At 42.6% G+C, this 21,097-nt stretch overlaps 1 protein-coding gene across 1 annotated transcript; it reads left to right on the top strand.

Moving 5' to 3' along the window:
- The first annotated feature begins 114 nt into the window (after nt 1-114).
- rint1 (RAD50 interactor 1) lies at nt 115-18,574 on the top strand. Its single transcript, XM_069671175.1, has 15 exons — nt 115-339; nt 653-778; nt 3,645-3,760; nt 3,971-4,144; nt 4,256-4,396; nt 5,858-6,035; nt 6,149-6,259; nt 6,615-6,840; nt 9,504-9,641; nt 10,285-10,379; nt 11,462-11,566; nt 11,793-12,013; nt 15,154-15,334; nt 16,998-17,116; nt 18,187-18,574. The coding sequence occupies exons 1-15, from the start codon at nt 115-117 to the stop codon at nt 18,386-18,388; spliced, it is 2,358 nt and encodes a 785-aa protein (XP_069527276.1). The 3' UTR covers nt 18,389-18,574.
- The last annotated feature ends 2,523 nt before the right edge of the window (nt 18,575-21,097 follow it).

Here is a 21,097-nt window from a genome sequence, read left to right on the forward strand (position 1 = left end):
TCTTCCCCAAACACTGACACCGACCACGACCGCAGGCGGCGTGTCCGCCCGCGGGCCACGCGCACACTTTAACCGAGCGCCTCCCTCCCGCTCCGTCTCATCAGGAGAAGAAAGATGGCGGCGCCCGCTGCAGAAACGGTGAACAAGCGGACAGATCCGTTTTTAAACTCCGTTTACACAAACAGACAAGATGGCTGTTTCTCCGCAGACCCGGGAAACCTGCAGGACTCTGTGCTGGACTTCATGGTGAAGGAGGTCGGCAGCGACCTGAAGTCCCTGAAGAGGGTGGGAGAGCTGCTGGAGAGACTCAGAGAGGAGAACTCCGAGCTGGAGGAACAGGTGAGTTATAATCTTTAATATTTATTCCACTGTCACCCGAACAGGTCCAAACGAACTTAGATGTGATGATGTCACAGTGTGTATGACATCACCGCATCACAAGAAGACGTTACTGCAGGCAGCTGCAACACACACACCAATACACCAACACTCACTAACAAACTAACTCACAACCTCACAAACGGGCAAACCCGCTACTTAATTACACAATAATATAAGAATATGTCCACAGTGCAGCTCTGAAAATGACTACAGAACATCTGCTGTGTGTCTGAGTCCATCACTCTGAAAACTGACTCTTTGTGTCCTTCAGGTTCTGACCGTTTCTAGCTCTGTGCCTCCTAAAGTGTCTGCAGCTCTGAATGCTGCTGAGGAGGCGCAATGTTCCCTGGATGACCTGCTGCAGAAGGAGCGCTGCATCTCCAACACGCTGCACCAGGTACAGACACCTCCACAACACACTGCACCAGGGTTAGGATAACCCTGACCCTTTTTTTGGGGCAAGAAATGCATCTAACAAGAACTAAACATGAGAAGTTGAGGAAATTGGGGTTTAAAATGTCATATTACTCATCTTTTGAAAGGGGAAACTCAACCTTAACCCTAACCCTCGCAACATTAATTTCAAATAAAGTAAACTTTCAGTGTTCCTCACAAATTACGGAAAAGAGGAGCGTTATTTACTAATTAAGGGTCTTTTTGATCATGAAGAAGTTACACCACCGGGACATGACAAACAGTTCATCTAAAAGATTTTCAATTTGATATCTGTGGAAGCATCAGGTGTACTATCATGTGGAGGGGGCTGGAATATCTGTGTGAACACCTCCCTTGACTCCTCAAATCAATCAGAAGATTTATACATTAAAAAACAGCTTAAAGAAACAGGCATGATTAACATATGGAGAGATTTACATCCATGTGATTCTTTTCTTACCCTCACTATGTGTACTCGAGAATTGACTATTTTTTATGTTTAATGTAGACAGACACAAGATTATAGAATGTGATATAGGAGTAAGAGACATTTCTGACCATTCAGGGGTGTATTTGACGCTACACCTAAACAACAGGCCAAAAGAGACACTATGGAGACTTAACTGTAGCCTCTTAAACCACCCTAATTGTCAAAAATATTTTAAGAGAGAATTTAAGGATTATATGACCTACAATAATAATGGAACTGTGTCTCCCAGCACTCTGTGAGGCGCTGCAAAGGCCGTCCTCAGAGGCCAACTTATAATGTGGTCATCGCAGAAGAAAAAGGAAAGAGAGAAACAAATTAAGGGCCTGCCTGAAGGATAAAAGTCTTTGGAGAGCAAACATATGGAGGATAATGACAATGACATCTTAAGTCAGATCCTGGAAACAAAACAAACTCTTAACACCCTGTATGAAAAACAACTAGAGAGGAAAGTTAAACTTATTCAACTGAATTTCTACGAGAATGGCCCCGAATCCAAAAAGTTAGCTTGGAGAATACGAAAACAACAAACTGAAGGATTTAAGAAGTACGACAAAAAATTATACCATCAACCACAGGCAGCAGATCTTACAGAGGTATCAGAACCTCTGGATTTATGTGGGAACGGAACAGAACAATATAATAACACAGGAGATAACAGAAGAAGAAATAAAGTAATTTCTGTAATCCCTAAAATGAGTAAAGATAAAACAGAATGTCGTTCTTATAGACCTATATCTGTCTTAATCATGATTTACAGGTTATACGCATCAATACTAGCAAAACGACTGGGAAATATGATCCCTGTGTAGCGTACATCGGTCGATTAATTGTTTAATAGTTAATTAGTCGTAGAATGCCTGCACTCTATTTTGACTATTGGAAATTAAAGTTTAACTTTAATTAAAAGATTTAACCTGTTGTAGGTATTTATTGGGGCACCATCCTTTTTTGATAAAACAGGGAAAACTTATAATTAGTTACCTAATTATTTTAATTCAATCTCATAATCTGAAGGTTGCTACAGTCTAGAATTGAGTTTGTTTGGCGGCGTACAGAGGCTTAGTACTGCACACACACAAAACACGTAATCAGTTCTTTATAAATGAAGAATGAGCATGAAAACGATCAATAACAGGATGAACATGATGAAAGATGGACTGAAAATGAAACCTGTAAAGGGAGCACGGTGCAGCAGCTGAGATGTTGGGAGGGATCCTGCTAAAGTCCTACTCTAACCTCTAATACTCTTAATACTACCACATCAACTCCGATATACAGTTAAGCACAGTTAGACCTACTCTGATGGAGGAGAGGGTCAGACGCACTGTACGTGAGGCGTGTAGAGGCCGTCGGACCGGCATGGCATGGAGCTTCAGGTGCCCTGGGCTTTAACCCGGGTAGCACGGCCGGTTCGGTCTCTCTAGATGGCGATGTGCAGGTCACTCCGTGTTGTTACTGGTACTGGATGGAGGCTGGGTGCGTCTTCTGGGCTCTGAGTTTAAGGCTTGTCAGAGCGCAGGGATTGGAGCAAAAAGAGAGCTGTTGTCTTCAGTTCTTGGAACACAGGGCTAGAAAAGCTTGGAGTTTAACTGGAGCAATGTCTACTCGCGAGGTCTTCAGCTCAGCAAGGCGCACACAGGCTCTGCGCCTTCTCGCCTGGAAAACTTATATAGGAAAGTGTTGAAAGTCCAGAGGCAGGGTGTGGCGCTCGTCAGCTGCCGGGTTGAAGAGGATGCAGGGACAGGTAAAGGATGACTCCTAGGAATCACAGACTTTCATATCGCTGTGTAACCCAGCGTCATTTGTTTTTTTACTGTTTTCCATGAAGATTGTAAATGATGTCATATGTCAAGCATTTTTCCTTATCCATGATGACGCTGTGTTAGTTGTTTGCATTGTCTGTTTTGTGTTTGTTTTAAAAAGAACAAAACAATTAAAAAAAAAAAAGTATATGGCTAAAGAAATGCAGCGGAGTGAGGCTGAGGCTGCAACGCATCCTGGGACATGTGGGCACTGCAGTCAAAGCTCCACGAGCAGAACTCAAACATCTCAAGACAAATAGAAAATTCCCTGAACAGCACATCATAATTCCCAATTTTTGATGTCATGAAGAGGCTGTTATTAAATTATTTTTATTTCACTGCTGTTTATTAACATCCTGTCAGTGTGGTGAGAATAAAAAGGCTTTAGACCCCCTCTCACATGCCAGATAATAGTTGTAGATCTGTCGTGGTCCTGCAATGTTGAACAAACGTCACTATCAATGCTTCCATAATGTAACTTTGATATAAAGATTGCTGTTCTGTCAGCAGTTTATCTCCACTTTTCTGCCTTTTAGCACCTGCAGGGGGCGCAGTCCTGGATGGATAAACTTGGCCAGACGCTGAACCAAGTCGACACTATAGAGAGACACATGAAGTACCTTCGATGCCTTCAACATATAGAAGAACTCAGGTACTGCACATGGGTGTGTGTGTGTGTGTGTGTGTGGGTGGTGATGTTAATTATAATAAAACAGAGCGACATGACCAAGATGACAAAGACTCACAAATATTACTGAAAGGGAACGAACAAGTAAATCTGAAAGGAGGCTCATCCTGATGACCTGCAGTATATGATGAGCTGATGAACTGCAGTAACACTTGTTTTGTTGTCTTCCTACAGCGCTGCAGTGCAGCAGTGTCTGATGACCAGCAGCGTGTGGGAGGCCATCCGGGCAGTAGACAGCATGGCTGCTCTGGACACTGGACTAAACCAGTCTGGCTGCTCTCACCTCCAGGCCTTCCTCCGAGAAACACTTCACTTCTGGCACAAGATCATCAAGGACCGACTCTCCAGGTATATCTTCATCCAAACCCTAACCACCGATGTGGCAGAGTTTAGAAATGCACTGAAAACACTGAGTCTCTGTAACAGTATGTTCACTGTATGTCCTTTCCTCCTTCATAGTGATTTTGAAAAAGTACTGACTCAACTTCATTGGCCGATCATCTCCCCTCCGACTCAGTCACTGACACCCACTGCCAACGGTCAGGAGATCCACAGCCAGCTGGAGCTGCTGGTCGCACAACTGGTGGCTCTGCAGACCTCGTATCCTTCAGGATCACACGTCTGTACTCTGTACACATCTGAAGTTTCCTTTTGTGATACCCGACACATTACTGGTTCACAGTAAAATGGTTCAGCAGGTATTAGCTGGATTAATATGAACAGAGAGTTAAAAACATTGTGATTATTGTTGATCAGACCATCAAATCTGTGAATGAAAGATGTCCTGTTATTTTTGGAGTGATCCTGTTTTTACACTATACGAGAATATTTGGAGACCACAAGTAAGGGCTGCAGCACCTCTGCTCTGGAGGAGCACATGCCCCTGTGCGCAATAATGGAGACACCGGGAGGGGGTGACTAGGAGGAGGCCGGCCTGATTGCCACTCATCCATCCAGCCACTTTCTTCTGCTTCTACGATGCTTCTGGAGCTGAACCAACCTGTCCATCATTTTACCTTTACTGTGAACAAGACCCAGAGATTCTTAAACTCTGTCACTTGAGGCAGATCACTCACTGCCCACCCGGAGAGAGCATACCACTGTTTTCTAGCAGAGAACTATGCCCTCAGATTTGGAGGTCCTGACTCTCTTCCAAACTGCCTTACACTCGTCTGCAAACCTTCCCAGTGCCTGCTGGAGGTCACAGCTCTTTGATTACAGGGACCCGATGGCTTGTACTAATGGTCACGGTACCCCATATTCCCATAATACCTTCCACAGGACTCCCCCGGTGACACGATTGTAGGCCTTCTCTTAGTCCACAAAACACATGTAGACTTGATGAGCATTCTTCCATAACCCCCCAGCAGCCTTGCAAGGGTTAAGAGTTTGTCCACTGTTCCATGGCTAGGATGGAATCTGCATTGTTCCTCCTGTAGCGGAGGTTTGACGACCAGCCAGAGCCTCCTTCAGCACCCTGGAATAAACTTTCCCTGGGAGGCTGAGTAGCATGAGAAAATGGCAAGCACCACCCCGATCTGCCATTCCAATACCACAGGCACAATCCTAGACCGCCATGTGATGCTGAAGAGGCTTTGTCAGCCATAAGAGCTCAACAATGTCCAGAGCCTTCAGAGTGATCATCATCTACACGTGGCACCCTGCAGCTGAGGAGCTTCTTGACCTCTGCCAAGGAACGGTAAGGCTTCCCCTGGATCTACGAACTCTGCCTCTTTATTAGAGGATATGTTCAGGAGTTCCATTGAAGTGTTCTTTCCAGTCTGGGACCGCAGTACCCCTCCCTGAGCCAAGCCCTTCTTTCCCCCTCCTGAGACTCCAACAGTTTCAATAGTTCTCCATAGCCTCCCTGAACTTCTTCAACACCCGGGTTTTTTCTGAGTGACCAGAGGACCCGCAGCCCTCCTGGCTCCCAGGTACCTGTCTGCTGTCCTATTACTGGCAGAAATCTCTGAACCAGAACAAGTTGAAAGTTTGTCTGATGAGGACCATCAGGTACAAGTGCTGTGTTCTGGTTTTGGTCTTCTTTAACTTCCCTGCCAGTGATGACCTCATTTCCCAGAGGGCTTTGGTCTCTTGTGTACCCTCATCCCCTCCTGGTTCTTCACCTCTGTCCCAGGCTGCTCCCCTCTGTCTTCCCATCCAGATCATGCTGCTGCCGCTCAACAGGAGGTTCAGATATCACTTCTACGGAAACCGTCAAACCAACTCTCTTAGCAAGGTCTCTATCACACACATCACCTATTACATATACACACTTAAATCTATGCACACTGAAAACAATCAGACCAACAACACTTTGTGTTTGATGCTTGCTGTTCCCTCTGTTTTCAGCCGGAGTGGTACCTAACACAGGTTCTGATGTGGATGGGAAACAGCTCAACCTTCATGGAGGAGAAGATCCAGCCCATCCTGGACCGAGCTGGAGCCACCGTCAGTGCCCGGGTATGCTGGAACAGGCTCAGTGTTTATCTCCTCTTGGAAAGTGTAGTAACAACAACAGCTAGTTTAAATCGGTTTCCATCTCTGTACAGAAAATAAGTGTAGTTAATAAATAAATCTTTAGAGTGGAAGCAAACAAATGCAGCATCATTATTGTTCTAAATAAAGTGAAGCTAGTCTGATACAAGCTTCACTTTCTTCTCTCAGAAGACGCTGATTAAACCTCAGTCTTCAGCAGCCATGTCAATTCATAAAACATTTTAAGCATTTCACCTCCAGGTTTTATATCATCAGGATTTTAGGTGGAGCTGTGCTGTAGTGGTTTATATATTTAGGTGAAGCTGTATGTTTTCTCTAGGTGGAGCTGTGCCGGGGCCTGCTGTCTCTGGTGCAGGAGAAGGTCTCCAGCGATGCCTCCAGATTGCTGTATGAAGACGCTCTCTTCTGTCACCTGGTGGAGGAGGTGCTGCAGTTTGAGAAGGAGCTGCGGAGCAACCACTCTTACCCTGCAGTGCTGCCGGGTCTGCTCCACCTGCTGCTGGAGGACACCAGCCTTCAGAAGTGGCTCACTGTGGAGAAGAAGAGTGAGTAATGAGCTGCACTCTGTCACATGTTCCTCAGGGTGTAGAGTCACACCTGATTCTAATTGTTATGGATAAAACACACATGTAGTTTGTATGTTCATGTTCACAGTTCAGTTCATCATGTCAGACTCAAGGTCCATCATTTACATCCATCTGACAAGTTACATCAGAACACATAATTTCACCTTTGGGTAGATAGACATCACTCGTCCACCATCATATGACAAAACATCTTCATTCATATAATTGAGTTTTTGTTCTTTTTTAAACTTAGCTTTTATTTCAAATTCAACAATTTCTACAATAATATTCACGGTTCTTCAAATTTCCTTTTTTGTTTACAGCTGTTTATTTATGTGTGCAAGGATAAGCACAATAATAAAACATAAATAAACAAAACAACAAGACAGATATAACTTAACTCTATCATAGGGTGAAAATATAGAAGAGGTGTATAAAGATCCAGATAAATAATCACAAAAGGAGGTAAGAGTCAGGGAGGGGATTCGAGTGCGCGTGGAGGGTCAGGTTTTAGCTATTTAGTTGTTATACATTTGAGAGCTGCTGTAATAAGTATTTGTAAAAGATATTTTTTAGCTCTACCGTCAATGCCTGTTGATGTTAGGCCCAGCAGTGCCACAGTTGGATCTTTTGTAAACTTTTGATGGAATGTCATTTCGAGAGCTTCAAAAACATCCTCCCAAAATGTTTTGAGTTTTGTACATGTCCAGAATATGTGGGTTTGGTTGCCAATTTGTGAACCACAATTTCTCCAGCATGTATTAGAGCATGCTGGGCCCGTTTTTGACACTATAACTGGCGCCCGGAAGAATCTCATTATTACCTTCCACTTGAATTCCCTCCATGAATTGGAATTGGTTACAAGATGAGCTTCAGTACACATTTCATCCCATGTGTCCTCTGGTATGTCTACAGTCATTTCGGTTTCCCATCTTCTTTTTATCTGCAATGTATTATTCAAAGTCATACCTGAAAGTATTTGATAAAAACGACCTATGATCTTCTTACCCTCGTTTCCAGTTTGTAATTTTAACAGAAACTCCTCACTTGGAGTGGGCTCCAAAACTTTATTCCATTCTTTATGTTTAGTTAAAAATGTCCTTAATTTTAAATATCTAAAGAGATCAGTGTTAGGGAGTATGAATTCCTCTTTCAGTTGTTCAAATGATTTTAGGCTCCTACCCCCATGGAGTTGGTGTTGGCTCCACCACCACCACTGTCGGCGATGCCACAGTGATATACTCGCGTATGCGGGGGAATTTATACATTTATCAGCTCCGATCAATGCTCAGTTTCATTGGCAGGGATTTCGTTTTTCTTAACATAATCCAAAGCCTTGGTAGCACCAACGAACTCCTTTTCCACATTGTTGTGAGAGATGCGAAACTTGGCTGGAAAGAAAAGTCCATAGCGGATTCCCTGTCTCCCCCGTAGCATCCTCCTGACCTCCGTGAAGGCCGCTCTAGCTTTAGCGACATTTGCTGTGTAGTCCGGAAATATGGCGATCGGACTTCCTTTGTATCTGAGTTGTCCTGCACGGTCGCGGGCTTTCCTCACAATGTCTATAGCGTCTCCCTCATTGTGCAGTCTTGCGATTATTACGCGTGGTATGTCCCCCGGTCTTCTCTGCGTTAGGCTGCGTTGGGAGCGCTCCACCCGCACACCTTTCTCCATCTGCAGCACCTCCTGCATAGGTTTAGAAACAGCTGTGGGAGAGCTTGATCCCGGATGCTCCGGTACACCGGTGATCCGTATATTCCCTCTCCACATCCTGCCCTCCAAGTCCTCACATTTTTCTTGTAAATCTTTCATTTGTTTATTGAAGTCTTGCACGTTCACTTGTACCGACACAACTTCATCAGACCAAGTCGACAGCCCCGCTTCAACAGTTTTTACATGGGCCTTCACCTGTTCAATTTCCGTGTGTATTGTGGCTGCGTTGCTAGCAATTTCAGTTTTCATGGCCTTTATTTCCTTCGTCAGGGAGTCGAAATCCTCTGCCAGGGCACTCTTTAGCTCTTATAACAGAGGATATTTCTTTTCTCAAGGATGAGAGGATATCAGCTTTGACGGATGCAATATCCATGATAGATTTTTCTGCAGGTGCGGGTGTGGCCTTATCCGGGCTGTGTGAAACTCTTTGACAAGGATGTTGTTGGGCCTTGTGTTGGACGGGCCGTCGTACTTATATTTTCGAAGATTCAATGCCATCTACGCCAATTTCGCCGAGCTTTTGTCTCACTCTGGTTTATTGCAGTATATTTTGAAAGTGTTGTGAGTGGGTTAGGGTTGAGATTTCAGGTGAGAACGTCGTTTAATTATGAAATTATTAAGGATTCTGCAGGAGCTCTCAAAGTGCGACCTACTCCATTCGTGCCTCTCTAGCGCCCCCCAATATAATTGAGCTTTGCACACACTCTTTACTTCATAAGTCATCTCAGGAAGACGATCAACATTCAAAATGAATGGTACCTGATCACACTTGGATGTTTCATTCTAAATTTTCATTGATTGCAGAATAACATGGGCATGGGCATGGGCATGGGCATCAGTTCTAATGCAATGGTCAAGCCACAATGGGAGCTTAGAATGAATTATATAAATGATATATGCAAGTTGTCAATGTTTTTGTTTACATACAGTGGCGGTGGAGAAGATGGACGCCATGCTGTCAGCAGACGGAGCGTGGAGCTCTCAGTACAAAGACATCAGTGATTTGGACGAGCTGAAGGCTCCAGACTGTGCTGAGACGTTCATGACTCTGCTGCAGGTCATAACGGGTGAGACTCACTCTGATGCTGGAGTTTTTATTGAGAAGATTCTATTTTGAAGATTGTTAAATATAGTCTGCACGCGATACAGCAAGAGGTCTGTTTCTTTAATTTAGTATAAAAATTAAAATGAAATGACCAAACTCCTGTGACGTCTTCACAGCGAAAGAAGAGAGGAAAGGATGTTAAAGAAACAGAGCAGGAACGTTCTAAAGCAGAAACACACACACACACACACACACACACACACACACACACACACATGCTGTGTGTTGTATTCTGTGTGAATCATTGCTAATCTGTGTCCTGATGCCTCTCTCTGTGAGCTGGATCCTTGAACTTAAACCTCAGATATCGGGGACGATGAAGGTGGTTTCAACTCTCTCTGTCAAACATGTTTTCTTCTTCAGCCTCTGTGTGTGTGTGTGTGTGTGTGTGTGTGTGTGTGCGTGTGTGCGTGTGTGTTTAAAAGCACAGTTTGAGGCAGGCCGCCCTTTTCACTCTGATATAATGAACACTTGAGAACAATTAAAAAGTAATTACAGCTAAAACCTGACTCTCACCTGTTCATAACAACATTACACCTGAGCTCTATAAAGGGTCAGAAAGCACTTCAGAAATGTACTGATGTTTGTCGTCCTGCTGCCCCCAGAGCGATACCGACCGCTGCCCTGTGCCTCCGCCCAGCTGAAGTTTCTGGAGCTACAGAGAGAACTGGTGGATGACTTCCGCATACGACTTACACAGGTGATGGTGACACACACAGGTGATGGTGACACACACAGGTGATAGTGACAAACACAGGTGATGGTGACAAACACAGGTGATGGTGACACACACAGGTGATGGTGACACACACAGGTGATGGTGACACGCACAGGTGATGGTGACACACACAGGTGATAGTGACAAACACAGGTGATGGTGACAAACACAGGTTTCTATTGTTCAAAGAGGAAACAGTGAAGTGAGTGTCAGAGGGATAAAGCCCTACAAGGCACTTATCAGGAACTTATGGACGAGTGTTGGCGAGAACAGCCTCCATAAATATGATGAGATGATGAAGTGTGATCCACAGTGTACTTCCTGCAGCTTGAGTGTTACAGGCGCCATCCTGTGGTGATCACAGGTACTGCAGAGTGTTATTCGGGGGAATTTACAAAGAATGAATTGCAGCCGCTCATAGCTCTATAAATTACGCAGCATTTGCTCTGTCTCGAATTGCCCTGATGATATTCAGATGCTAACACACCAATAAAGTCTTGCAGGTCCGTTCAGTTTGCAACTGTTTAGTGCCTGATTGTGGAGAGAAGTAGTCTGCACCTCCACTCTCTGCTGCGTGGTGCTATGCTCTCAGGCATCAGTTGAGCGCACACTGACGGATCTCAATTCCATCCACAGATCGATGATGAGCAGGGGGAGGAGGGGCCAGCTCTTTAGCAGTTTATTGTAAAGTCCAGACTCGACAGGTGTTTACTAGTTTCACTCTCTGTAATGCAGCTTCATTTTTTAAACAAGCACAACAGCAGCTCGTCCTTATAATAATCCCTGAAATGCGTAACAGCTCCATACTGTCTGCCCGTGTCTGTCATATTCATTATCAGATTTTTTTTACAGACAAATCAATTTTTTGATCACACAAAAGGGGGACTTGTCATCATGATCACTGTAAACTCAGAGCGTGACAACCCCCAGTGAATTCCCCCATCAGTGTGTAAATTACTAACCCAGTCAGAACCGCATGCTCACCCAGACCATGGTTTAATCAAAATACATGAGATGAAGGTGCTGAAGAGATCCTTGAGAGATGTTTGGTTCTTGTTTTCCAGGTGATGAAGGAGGAGTCTCGCTGCCCGCTTGGTGCTCGTTATTGTGCCATCCTGAACGCTGTGAACTACATCTGCACCATCCTCGGAGACTGGGGAGACAATGTGGTGTGTGCAGTCTAGCAACTTAAGTTAAATAAGACTTTTATTGTCATATGTAACTACCTCAGACTTGACATGACAGCGTTCAGACGTGCTACAAAATGAGAAAACATAATAATGAAACCAAAAAAAGTATAAAATAATATGTTTTTGTTTGCTGTGGTTTACAGAGCAGACACCAAAAATATTAACTTCAAATATTTTAACACCAGTTCTGTTTTTTCTTCTTCAGTTCTTTTTGCAGCTGCAGCAGGCGGCCATCTCTCTGGGGGAGGAGGGGGTACTGGGAGGACTGGGAGTGATGGAGGTTGGTCGTCTGGCTTCTCTGGAAGGTTCTCTGTTTGAAGGACTGTTGGCGCTGCTGGATCGACTTAAAGGAGACATGACGGGACGACTGCTGGAGTGGACTATGAGAGAAATCACAGGCAAAGCCAAACCGTACAGCTCAGACAGGTGAGGTGTCAGAAGTTATATTATTATATTAGGAAAGACAGGCAAGGACTGTGTGCAGCTGTGTCGTCATGGTAACTGTGACATTGTCCTCAAATGGAGCTGGAAGCATTCAGTGGTCTCCAGTCACCACTTGTGATCGGATCTCACGTTCCCGCTCTGTATGCAAATAAACACGGAGCCTTGTTCACCTTAATAAGACTTTAAAAACATCTTATAATACAAAAAATTGTGATGCAAACTCGCAGCACAGAGAAGGGGCGGGCTGCTGCCCGCGAGCACAGAGGGAGGGGGGAGCAGGTGACTGCAGACTGAAGTGATATAAAACTTTGTAGCATGGGTAGCAAGATTAATAATTAATAACAAATTAATATCAAAAGGATTTAGGTTTAACTTAAATTCAGTGTTGGACGCCACCCAGCTTTGACAAAACAGGGAAAACTTGTAATGAGTTAATGAATGACTTTAGGCTCCTGATCTCAGGGTTGCTACGAGGTTCTTGGCCATGGTGTACAGTGACTTTACCATTTCATACACACACAAATCACATGGATCAAGGTCTTTATAAATGAGAGGTTTATCGAACTACTTCTAAGTGGAATATTAATGAAGAAATGAACAGGGACAATGAATACAACGATGAACAATACATGAATGACAACGGACCACATTGTAGAAAGCATCTGTGACTGGTTTCTTTGATGTTTTAGAATTAAATGGGATTTCATTACTAATGCATTGTTCGGTAGTTGAGAGTTTAAAAGGGCACCAAGGAAGATTGTGAAGCAATTCAAAAGTAATTCTAATTTTAAAAGATTTTAGGTTTAATGTTAATGAATCCTAGTTAATTTAGCATCAAGCATCAACACATGGGAGATGTAATTGTATCACCTGATGATCATCTGATGGGTGTGGCAGCAGGCTCTCTTTTGGCACTCGGGCTTTTTCAGGACGGCTTTTGTCCCTCGTGGCCGATTCGGCTTGAATCGGGTTTCTCCATCTCTCTCTCTCTCCGGCTCAGCAGGTAGCTGAATCATCTTCATCTTCACCCCCCTTTCTCTGGCTGGGGTGAAGTCTGTGGCAGTTTTGCCAGACGTCGTTGGGGAGTGTCTTTTGTGCAAAGTCTCCTTTAAAGGTCGCTGGATTCAGCTTCTTCAACACGTTCAGTGTAGCACGGGATCAGCAGGGTGATACTGGCGGCGTTCTGCGGCCCAGTACACAATAAGGCCGTTCTTGACGGCTCAGGACTTCAGAAGAGGTTCAGGCTGCATAAGCTGCTGACAGCAGAACCTGGGACAGGCCATGTGGCCCCCCCCCAAGGGGGGGGAGAGAACTCAGAGGACTCAGGAACAAGAGCAACAGGAGAAGAACAACCGGCGAAGGCCCAACTGGAGAAGAAAAAGAAGAAGTTGCTTGGAGCTTTATAATCTTGGGACCAGAGGGGTCTGGTCTCTGAGGTCCGTCTCTAGCCACACCCATATGAAGAAGGCTCTGAGATTGAGATTATTTCTTTTAAAGCATTAGAATCAATATTTTGTACTTCACATATTTAATTCTTCCATATTTAAAAGTTGGGCTCTGTCAACTACAGAATGATACCAAACACTTTACATTAATTGTTGAATAAAACCTGTTGAAAAGGGATTAAAATGAACTAAACAATTAAACAACAAGGTTGATGGCAACATCCATTATGACGACAAATAGTATATACATGTACACGTACACGTCTGCATATGCACAGGTAAACCTTTCTGCACATCACACGAATGGATCAAATGATCTCATGTGTCCACATGTGGTCTTCCTTTGTTAGCAGACAGACATGAGGAGGAGGTGAGATCAGGATGAGGAGAACTGCAGTTTCAGATTAATGTAAAAACAATTTTCACAGTATTAAAATATGTTAGCTCAGCATAACATTACTTTAAGTACATTTCAATAGCATCAGAGAATCAGTCACTTTAGTCCTTATATTCTTTGCAGAAAGGATGTGTCTGCGTTATCTTCTCTGGAATGTGAGAAGGGTCGTAAACTTGGGGGATGGTTGGTACCTAAATTGACCATTTGAAGTATATGCACTCCAGCAGACTGGAGTCTGAATTAACAGTGACAGACAGACAGAAAGATCTGCGTTATGAAATGTCTGTCTCATCACTGCACTGCATTATTATAAACTCTGATAAACTCCTGGTGGGTCACAGCTCCAGCTCATCTCATTCACAGCATGTGGAGACACAGTTTATGTTTTAGGTTGTGCACAGAAATATGGACAGAAAGCGACCCATGAGTCAGGAGCAGAGCATGAGAAACACACAGATCTGTGTCCTCGCTGCGCTGCAAGATTATAAACTATGATTATTCGCTCGTGGATCATATCTCCAACCTGCGCCATCTCCCCCCGTCATCGGTTCAGGATTGTCTTGTATTAAAAACTTAAACTGCGTCTCTTTACTGAATAAGCAGACACAATCTTTCTATATTTCTATGCACGCTGAGAATAAACACCAATTTAGAGTAAAGGCCAGTTTGGCATAAATATTCTACATTCTGCTGCAGGTTTGATTTCTGGGCATGAAGCTTTCAATCATTTGTTTGAGTCCTGTTTTAATTTTACTTTATAGTAGAACTGTAAAGTAGTCTAAGTAATGCTAATGCTAATGCTAATGTAGGTATGACGTTACACCTGAGAGATGCAGACTGCTGTAAGAGGACGGACAGATTTACATTATTCACTCATTTAAACTTTTAAGGTGTAAAATAGTTTTTATGAAACAGCACACAGTAAAAACATCTCTGCGTCATTTTATCCTGAACAAACATCCATCTTTATAAAACTTCATGGAGTCCAGGTTATTGATTATAAAGTTGATTTAAAAGCCACTCCCTTTAATAAAACATGTGATGTCATTGAAGCTTAAACGTCTGGATTCTGACTCAAACTAGATTTTTGGTCTTTTTTGATAGAAACAAAACCTCTCCTGAATAACCACGTCTCAGTAGTTCTCAGGTCAAAGTGACAATGTTGTCACTTTGTAGAAGAGACAAGTTTATGAAAACGTTTAAAGACAATCTGAGCTTTATCTCTCAGATTCAGTTTCCTCTCTCAGCTCTGATTTATTGTCTTACCTTCTTTTCTTCAGGTGGTTGTCCCTCCCCTCCCAGCATGATCAGTCCACCATGTCCCTGTCCAGCTCAGCATGTCCCATGATGCTTTGCGTCAGGGACAGACTGTTGAACCTCCGTCAGGTCCTGAGCCTGTCTCTGTTCCAGCTGGCCTGGCAGGGCCTGGCCGAGAGACTCGACAACTTCCTGTACCAGGACGTAAGACATGAAAAACGCCTACTGTCTGTTGCTGTGTTTGAAATGCCAGACTATCCCAGCAGTACGTACTGATTTGGCCAACATGTAGTCTGCAGTATCCAATAAAAGCAAAATCTCCAGTATGCATTGGACCAGTCTACCTCGCCTGCTGGATCCCACAATGCAAAGCGCTGGAACGTCACAACGGCAGTTGAAATGACGGACAGCAGCAGCATTCCAGCAGAAGGAGGCGCTATAGCTAAAGAAGCGGCGGTCATCGTTTACTTCCGCCCGGCGTAGCATACTGCAAAATTAATTTGAAAAGCCCCTCCATACCACAGACCACCGCTGAACACAGTATGCAGTATATAGTATGTAGTAGTATGTAGTATGTAGTATATAGTACGGCATTTGGAACACATCCTGTGTTTCAGTAACACTATATACATTTACGAAAGTATTCTGAACATAGAAATTTAAAGCAGACAATCTGTCTGTTTCAGTCTCTTAATAAATGTAAACATATTTATATTTTCTTAAAACTGAACGAAGGTCTAAAGTAGACATGATGCAGTCTGTCATTTACGAGCATTGCACATACATTATACATATCTACCTGTGCAGGACCTGTCAAAAGTTTGGACACACCTTCTCATTCAATGTTTTTTCTTTAGTTTTATTATTTCTATTTTGAATAATCGCCAACAGTGTCATCAGCAAAGCACCCCCACACATCACACCTCCTCCTCCATGCTTCACACACAGTGGGAACCACACATGCAGATACCATCCGTTCACCTTCTCTGCGTCTCACAAAGACACGGCGCTTGGAACCAAAAATCTCAAATGTGGACTCATCAGACCAAAGTACAGATTTCCACTGATCTGATGTCCAGTCATTGTGTTTCTTGGCCCAAGCTATTCTCTTCTTCATGAGAACTAGTTTCCTCATAGCGTTTGTGACACATTCAAAGTTCTCGAGATTTTCCGGATTGACTCACCTTCATGTGTTAAAGTAATGATGGACTGTCGTTTCTCTTTCCTTAGTTGAGTGGTTCTTGCCATAATATGGATTACTACAGTAATTGAAAAGGCTATTAACCGTAACACTACCTCAGTAAAATACAACTGATGGTCTGAAACGCACTAAGAAGGCAAGGAATTCCATTAATTAACTTTTGACAAGGCACACCTGTTAATTGAAGAGCTTTCCAGGTGACTACCTCATGAAGCGCATTGAGAGAGTGCCAAGAGCGTGCAAAGCTGTCATCAAAGCAAAAGATGGCTCCTTTGAAGAATCAAAAAATATAAAACATTTTGGTTTGTTTACACTTGTTTACCACATAATTCCAATTGTGTTATTTCATAGGTTTGATGTCGTCAGTATAAATTTTGTAATAAAATTAAAGACAAACGATTGAATGAGAAGGTGTGTCCAAACTTTTGACTGGTACTGTATATAATGTTAACACAGATCAAAGCTTGTAAGTAGACATGACAGTCATGCTGTTTTAGGACACTCGTTTATATCTAAATATATTTTAATGCGCGTAGACGCTGAAATCCAAGTTGTTTTCCCCCCTGTGACCCCACCAGTGAAGTCTGACTAATATCTTGTTCCATATGTTTGTTGTAACTAAATATATCTATACTTCATATATATTTTAATAACTGTGTGTGTCAGGTGATCCTGTGTAATCACTTCAGTGAGGGGGGGGCCGCTCAGCTTCAGTTCGACATGAGCAGAAACCTCTTTCCTCTGTTTGGACACTACTGTAAGAGACCTGAGAACTTCTTCAAGCAGTAAGTGTGTGTGCGTGTGTGTGTGTTTGTTACACTTCGGCTTCAAATACGAAACATTTGTGGAAGGGTTAGAAGTAGTTTCTCACAAAGATGTAACGACCCACCTGCTGTTACAGGTATTGAATAACCTAAGCCTACAACATGTTTGGAAAGACATGCTCACTTCAGTTATTTTCTCACGTTTATTACCATGCTGGTTATTTTAGTCCTTAATCTAATTGATATTAACAAGGGAAGATGGCTCAGCAGTGCTGTTGACAAACACTTCTTCATTTTCTGATGGTGCAATAATACAGATGTGCGTCCCATCAAGTACACCCACAACACAAGGGTAAACACACCCATGAGTTGATTGAATTGATTTGTGTCACGATATGAGGCTGTGACAGTGCTGTTATTGTGATCACCCTGCTGACTGACGGTTGCAACGGACCCAAGTCATCACTGCTGCTTTGTTGCAGTTGTCAAATATCTAAACGTTGTGATCACTTTCATTTCTGGCGATGTTGCGTTGTCATCATCCCTGCACGATTCAGTGTGTGCAGGGATCTACAATTCAGTGTTTGGAGAACATTTCTCCTTTTTCTCCCCTGCTAGAGAAACTATTCAGCTTCTTAAAAGTGCGCCTCACTGCTCCTAACTGTTTTACCTTAGGAGCTCTCTGAAGGGCTGAGGTGCTTTGCGAAAAAAGTCATAATTCTAAGAATTTTCTGACAGCTTATGTAAACAAACAGTGTGAGACAGTTTATGTAAACACACAGTGTGAGACAGTTTATGTAAACAAACAGTGTGAGACAGTTTATGTAAACACACAGTGTGAGACAGTTTATGTAAACAAACAATGTGCAGCAGTCTGACAGAATCATAGTGATCGAATAAAGAACTAGAGATTGATTATAAGACCTGGGGATACTGCAGTGACACTTTCTACCTCAATAAAGATTAGTTTGATAATAATGTGTCATGTTTATAGTAAAAATATTTTGAGTAATGACAAATGTTTACTTGTACAAATGTTTTAAGTGAAAATGTTTTTTAGTAAAAATTTTATTTTGTCTGTCTGTACACAGTGTGAAGGAGGCGTGCATCATCTTGTGTCTGAACGTGGGCTCAGCTCTCCTGCTGAAAGACCTCCTGAAGGAGTCGGAGGAGGAGAACTGGTCCGGAGATCCTCCTCCTGAGTCGGCTCTGAACGAGCTGGGTGTTTTCTGTTTGGCTCCCTGTGATGTTCTGATTCTGCTGAACCTCAGAGCCTCGTGGCCGGGACAGTAACTCTTCTTCATGGAAATATTTCTTCTTCTTTGTTTATAAACAGGTGACTTCAGGAGGAAGTTAAAACTTTGATCTTGTAAGAACTTTTTCCAGGACCTGCTTCCTGTAACTTCAGCCAACTGAGGTACAAAAACACAAAGTATAAATACTAGCTGTACTTTTATCTGATTATGCAATAAACTAATAATGCACTTTTGGTTTATTTTGTTTTTTAAGTTTACCTGAATGACACAGCGGCACATTTCAAAATGAAACTACAATGTACTTTACTATATTACTTTATAAGTATACTATATATACTTTAATACTGTACTACTATAATACACTATATAACATAGTACACAGTACGGTTCAATCTGTCAACAACGGTAAGGGGTGTAACGGATCACAAACCTTTCACAGGGTTAGGGTTATCGCTGATCAGATTCTTTTTTGGATCAGCAAAACAAAAACAAAAAAAATATTTGTAATAACTTTTTCCTTCTTCAGCTAGCCAGCACGGTCACTGTAAACCTTAACTACACAGTGATTCCAGTGTACTTCCATACATCTGTGTAACGTATCGGATCCTCAAGTTTCTTTATTACTTGACATTACTACCATTTTAAAAATTAATTCAAGTAGAGCTGAACTCCCATATTATTATAACAGCCTGTAATATACAAAACTGTACAATTTAATACCTGGATCTGTGTGACTCATCTCAAGCACTGAACATAAACCCTTCTGTAGAGCTCTACAAGTGTGCCGTAATAATAATATAAACCATTAGTTATAGAGAACTTTTCAAAATAAAAAGTGCTTGATGAATGGAGCAAAATAAAACAGGCGTGTCATAAAATCAATTTGTAATCTACAAAGTCTGTCTACAGCGAACACATAACATATGAACACCATTCATTGAGGGGATTTGTGTGCGTCTTTAGTCTTCACTGCTTCACTGCTAACCCTAACAGAACAACAAACGGTGAGCTTTAATTTAGAGATTATGTCTTCAGCTTTTGGACCCAGCAGTGCACTGTGAAACAAAGTTTGCGTATTACCGGTGGGTCATCATAAATACACAATCAGTTACTAACGTTAAGTGACTGATTGGATCTCCATGGTCTGATACACTCCTAGCAGTCCTTCTCCTCGCTGCTCTCGTGCTACAGGACGCACCGCGCTGAAGCTAGCGCTGAAGCTTGCGCTGTTTTTTCTTGTTTTCACCCAAAAAGTCTGCATCATGCCACACCTCTAATAACCGTACGTCAGATCATGTTAGGTTGTGTTGTGTCTTTTCACTGTAGCTCTGCATGGGGATGTATTTTAAGATAAATTAAAAATGATTAGATATTGATGAAATTAAAGAATTTAGTAATACATTAAAATATAAAATCAATTAATATAATTAAATTCATTAAAATAGAAGAAGTGCAGACAAAGGGTGCATAGTCCAAAAAATTATTAAAATTGAGTTCAAAAATACGTTTGCAGTCATTAGAGCGTAAAGTAGGCATTGTGAAAAAGGAAAGTTGACTTTGATTTGAAGGTGGTCAGAGTTGGGGCGTGTCTCACATCATCTGGGAGATTATTCCAGGTCTGTGCTGCATTAAACAAACGCTTCGCCATGTTTTGTTCTAACTCTTGGGATGACCAGTAGGCCCGCCCCAGATGTCCTCAGAGTCCTGGATGGTTCAAATGTCACTAGCATCGCTTAGATGTATTTGGCTGCAGAGCCACAGAGAGCCTTATGCACATGTAGCCCTGGCTAAAATGCATTTAGACATAAAAATATAAATAATAAAAAGAAAGCATGTTAAAACAGTTAAAAATGTTTAAATATTGTTAAAGTGTATATGTGTTAAAAAGCTAAAAAATGCAAATGAGCATAGTTTGTTTTCAGTGTAAATCAGCACGCACGTGTAGCCTTACAGTCTGACTTGAATAGAAGTGTAACCTGTCAATCTTTCGTTTTCTTTAATCTGATTGGGAGGTCCTACATTTACGACCAATCTAAGTCCATTGTCACGTAGAGGTATGGGGCTTAACCGTAAGATGCTAGGTGTCGAGCATCAGAGACGTGCAGAAGCGTTTTATAATCGTCGACTAGACATTGGAATATTGTACCAGAGCAACGAAGGTTCATAGTGGCTGACGACCAGTTTGTTTTGGACTTTGTGATCTACCAGAGGTAATTATGACTTTGTATTAGGTTTATTGTGACTAAATGTTATAATGTAAAAACCGAGTTGAATTGCTAATCGCTAATAGCCATAAGCATTAGCTTAGTAGCTTTCACACAGATAGCTTTGCATTCAAAACAATTTGTTAATACAAGCTAATGATAGATTGTCATGATTTGGCGCATGGATTTGTTATTTAGTGAATGTTTGTGATTCAGGAGACGTTTGTGACTGAGAGAGCGGATCGGGAAATCTTCCTTGGACCACTGTGGAAGGCTGTTTCCCTCCTGCTGCTGTGCTATCGTAGACTGTCGCTGCTGTTTCTGCTGCGCTCTGCTGGCCGTCCATTACATCCAGCTTTCCCCCTCTTCTATCTTCTCATCCATCCCCTGAATATTCCCTGGACTCGTGAGTACTGATTACCTTGCATGTGCCTTTTATTTCTGCTTGTGTAAACAAGTCAAGCGGCCATCATCAGTTTTGGGCCTCAACGCTCCCAAGCTACGAATCAGGTCTGCAACTGGGGTTTTGTATTATTTTGATT

Source organism: Semicossyphus pulcher, unplaced genomic scaffold (genome assembly GCF_022749685.1).
Source record: "Semicossyphus pulcher isolate SPU_LCO1_2020_fin unplaced genomic scaffold, fSemPul1.0.p SCAF_20, whole genome shotgun sequence".
NCBI classification, from domain to species: domain Eukaryota; kingdom Metazoa; phylum Chordata; class Actinopteri; order Labriformes; family Labridae; genus Semicossyphus; species Semicossyphus pulcher.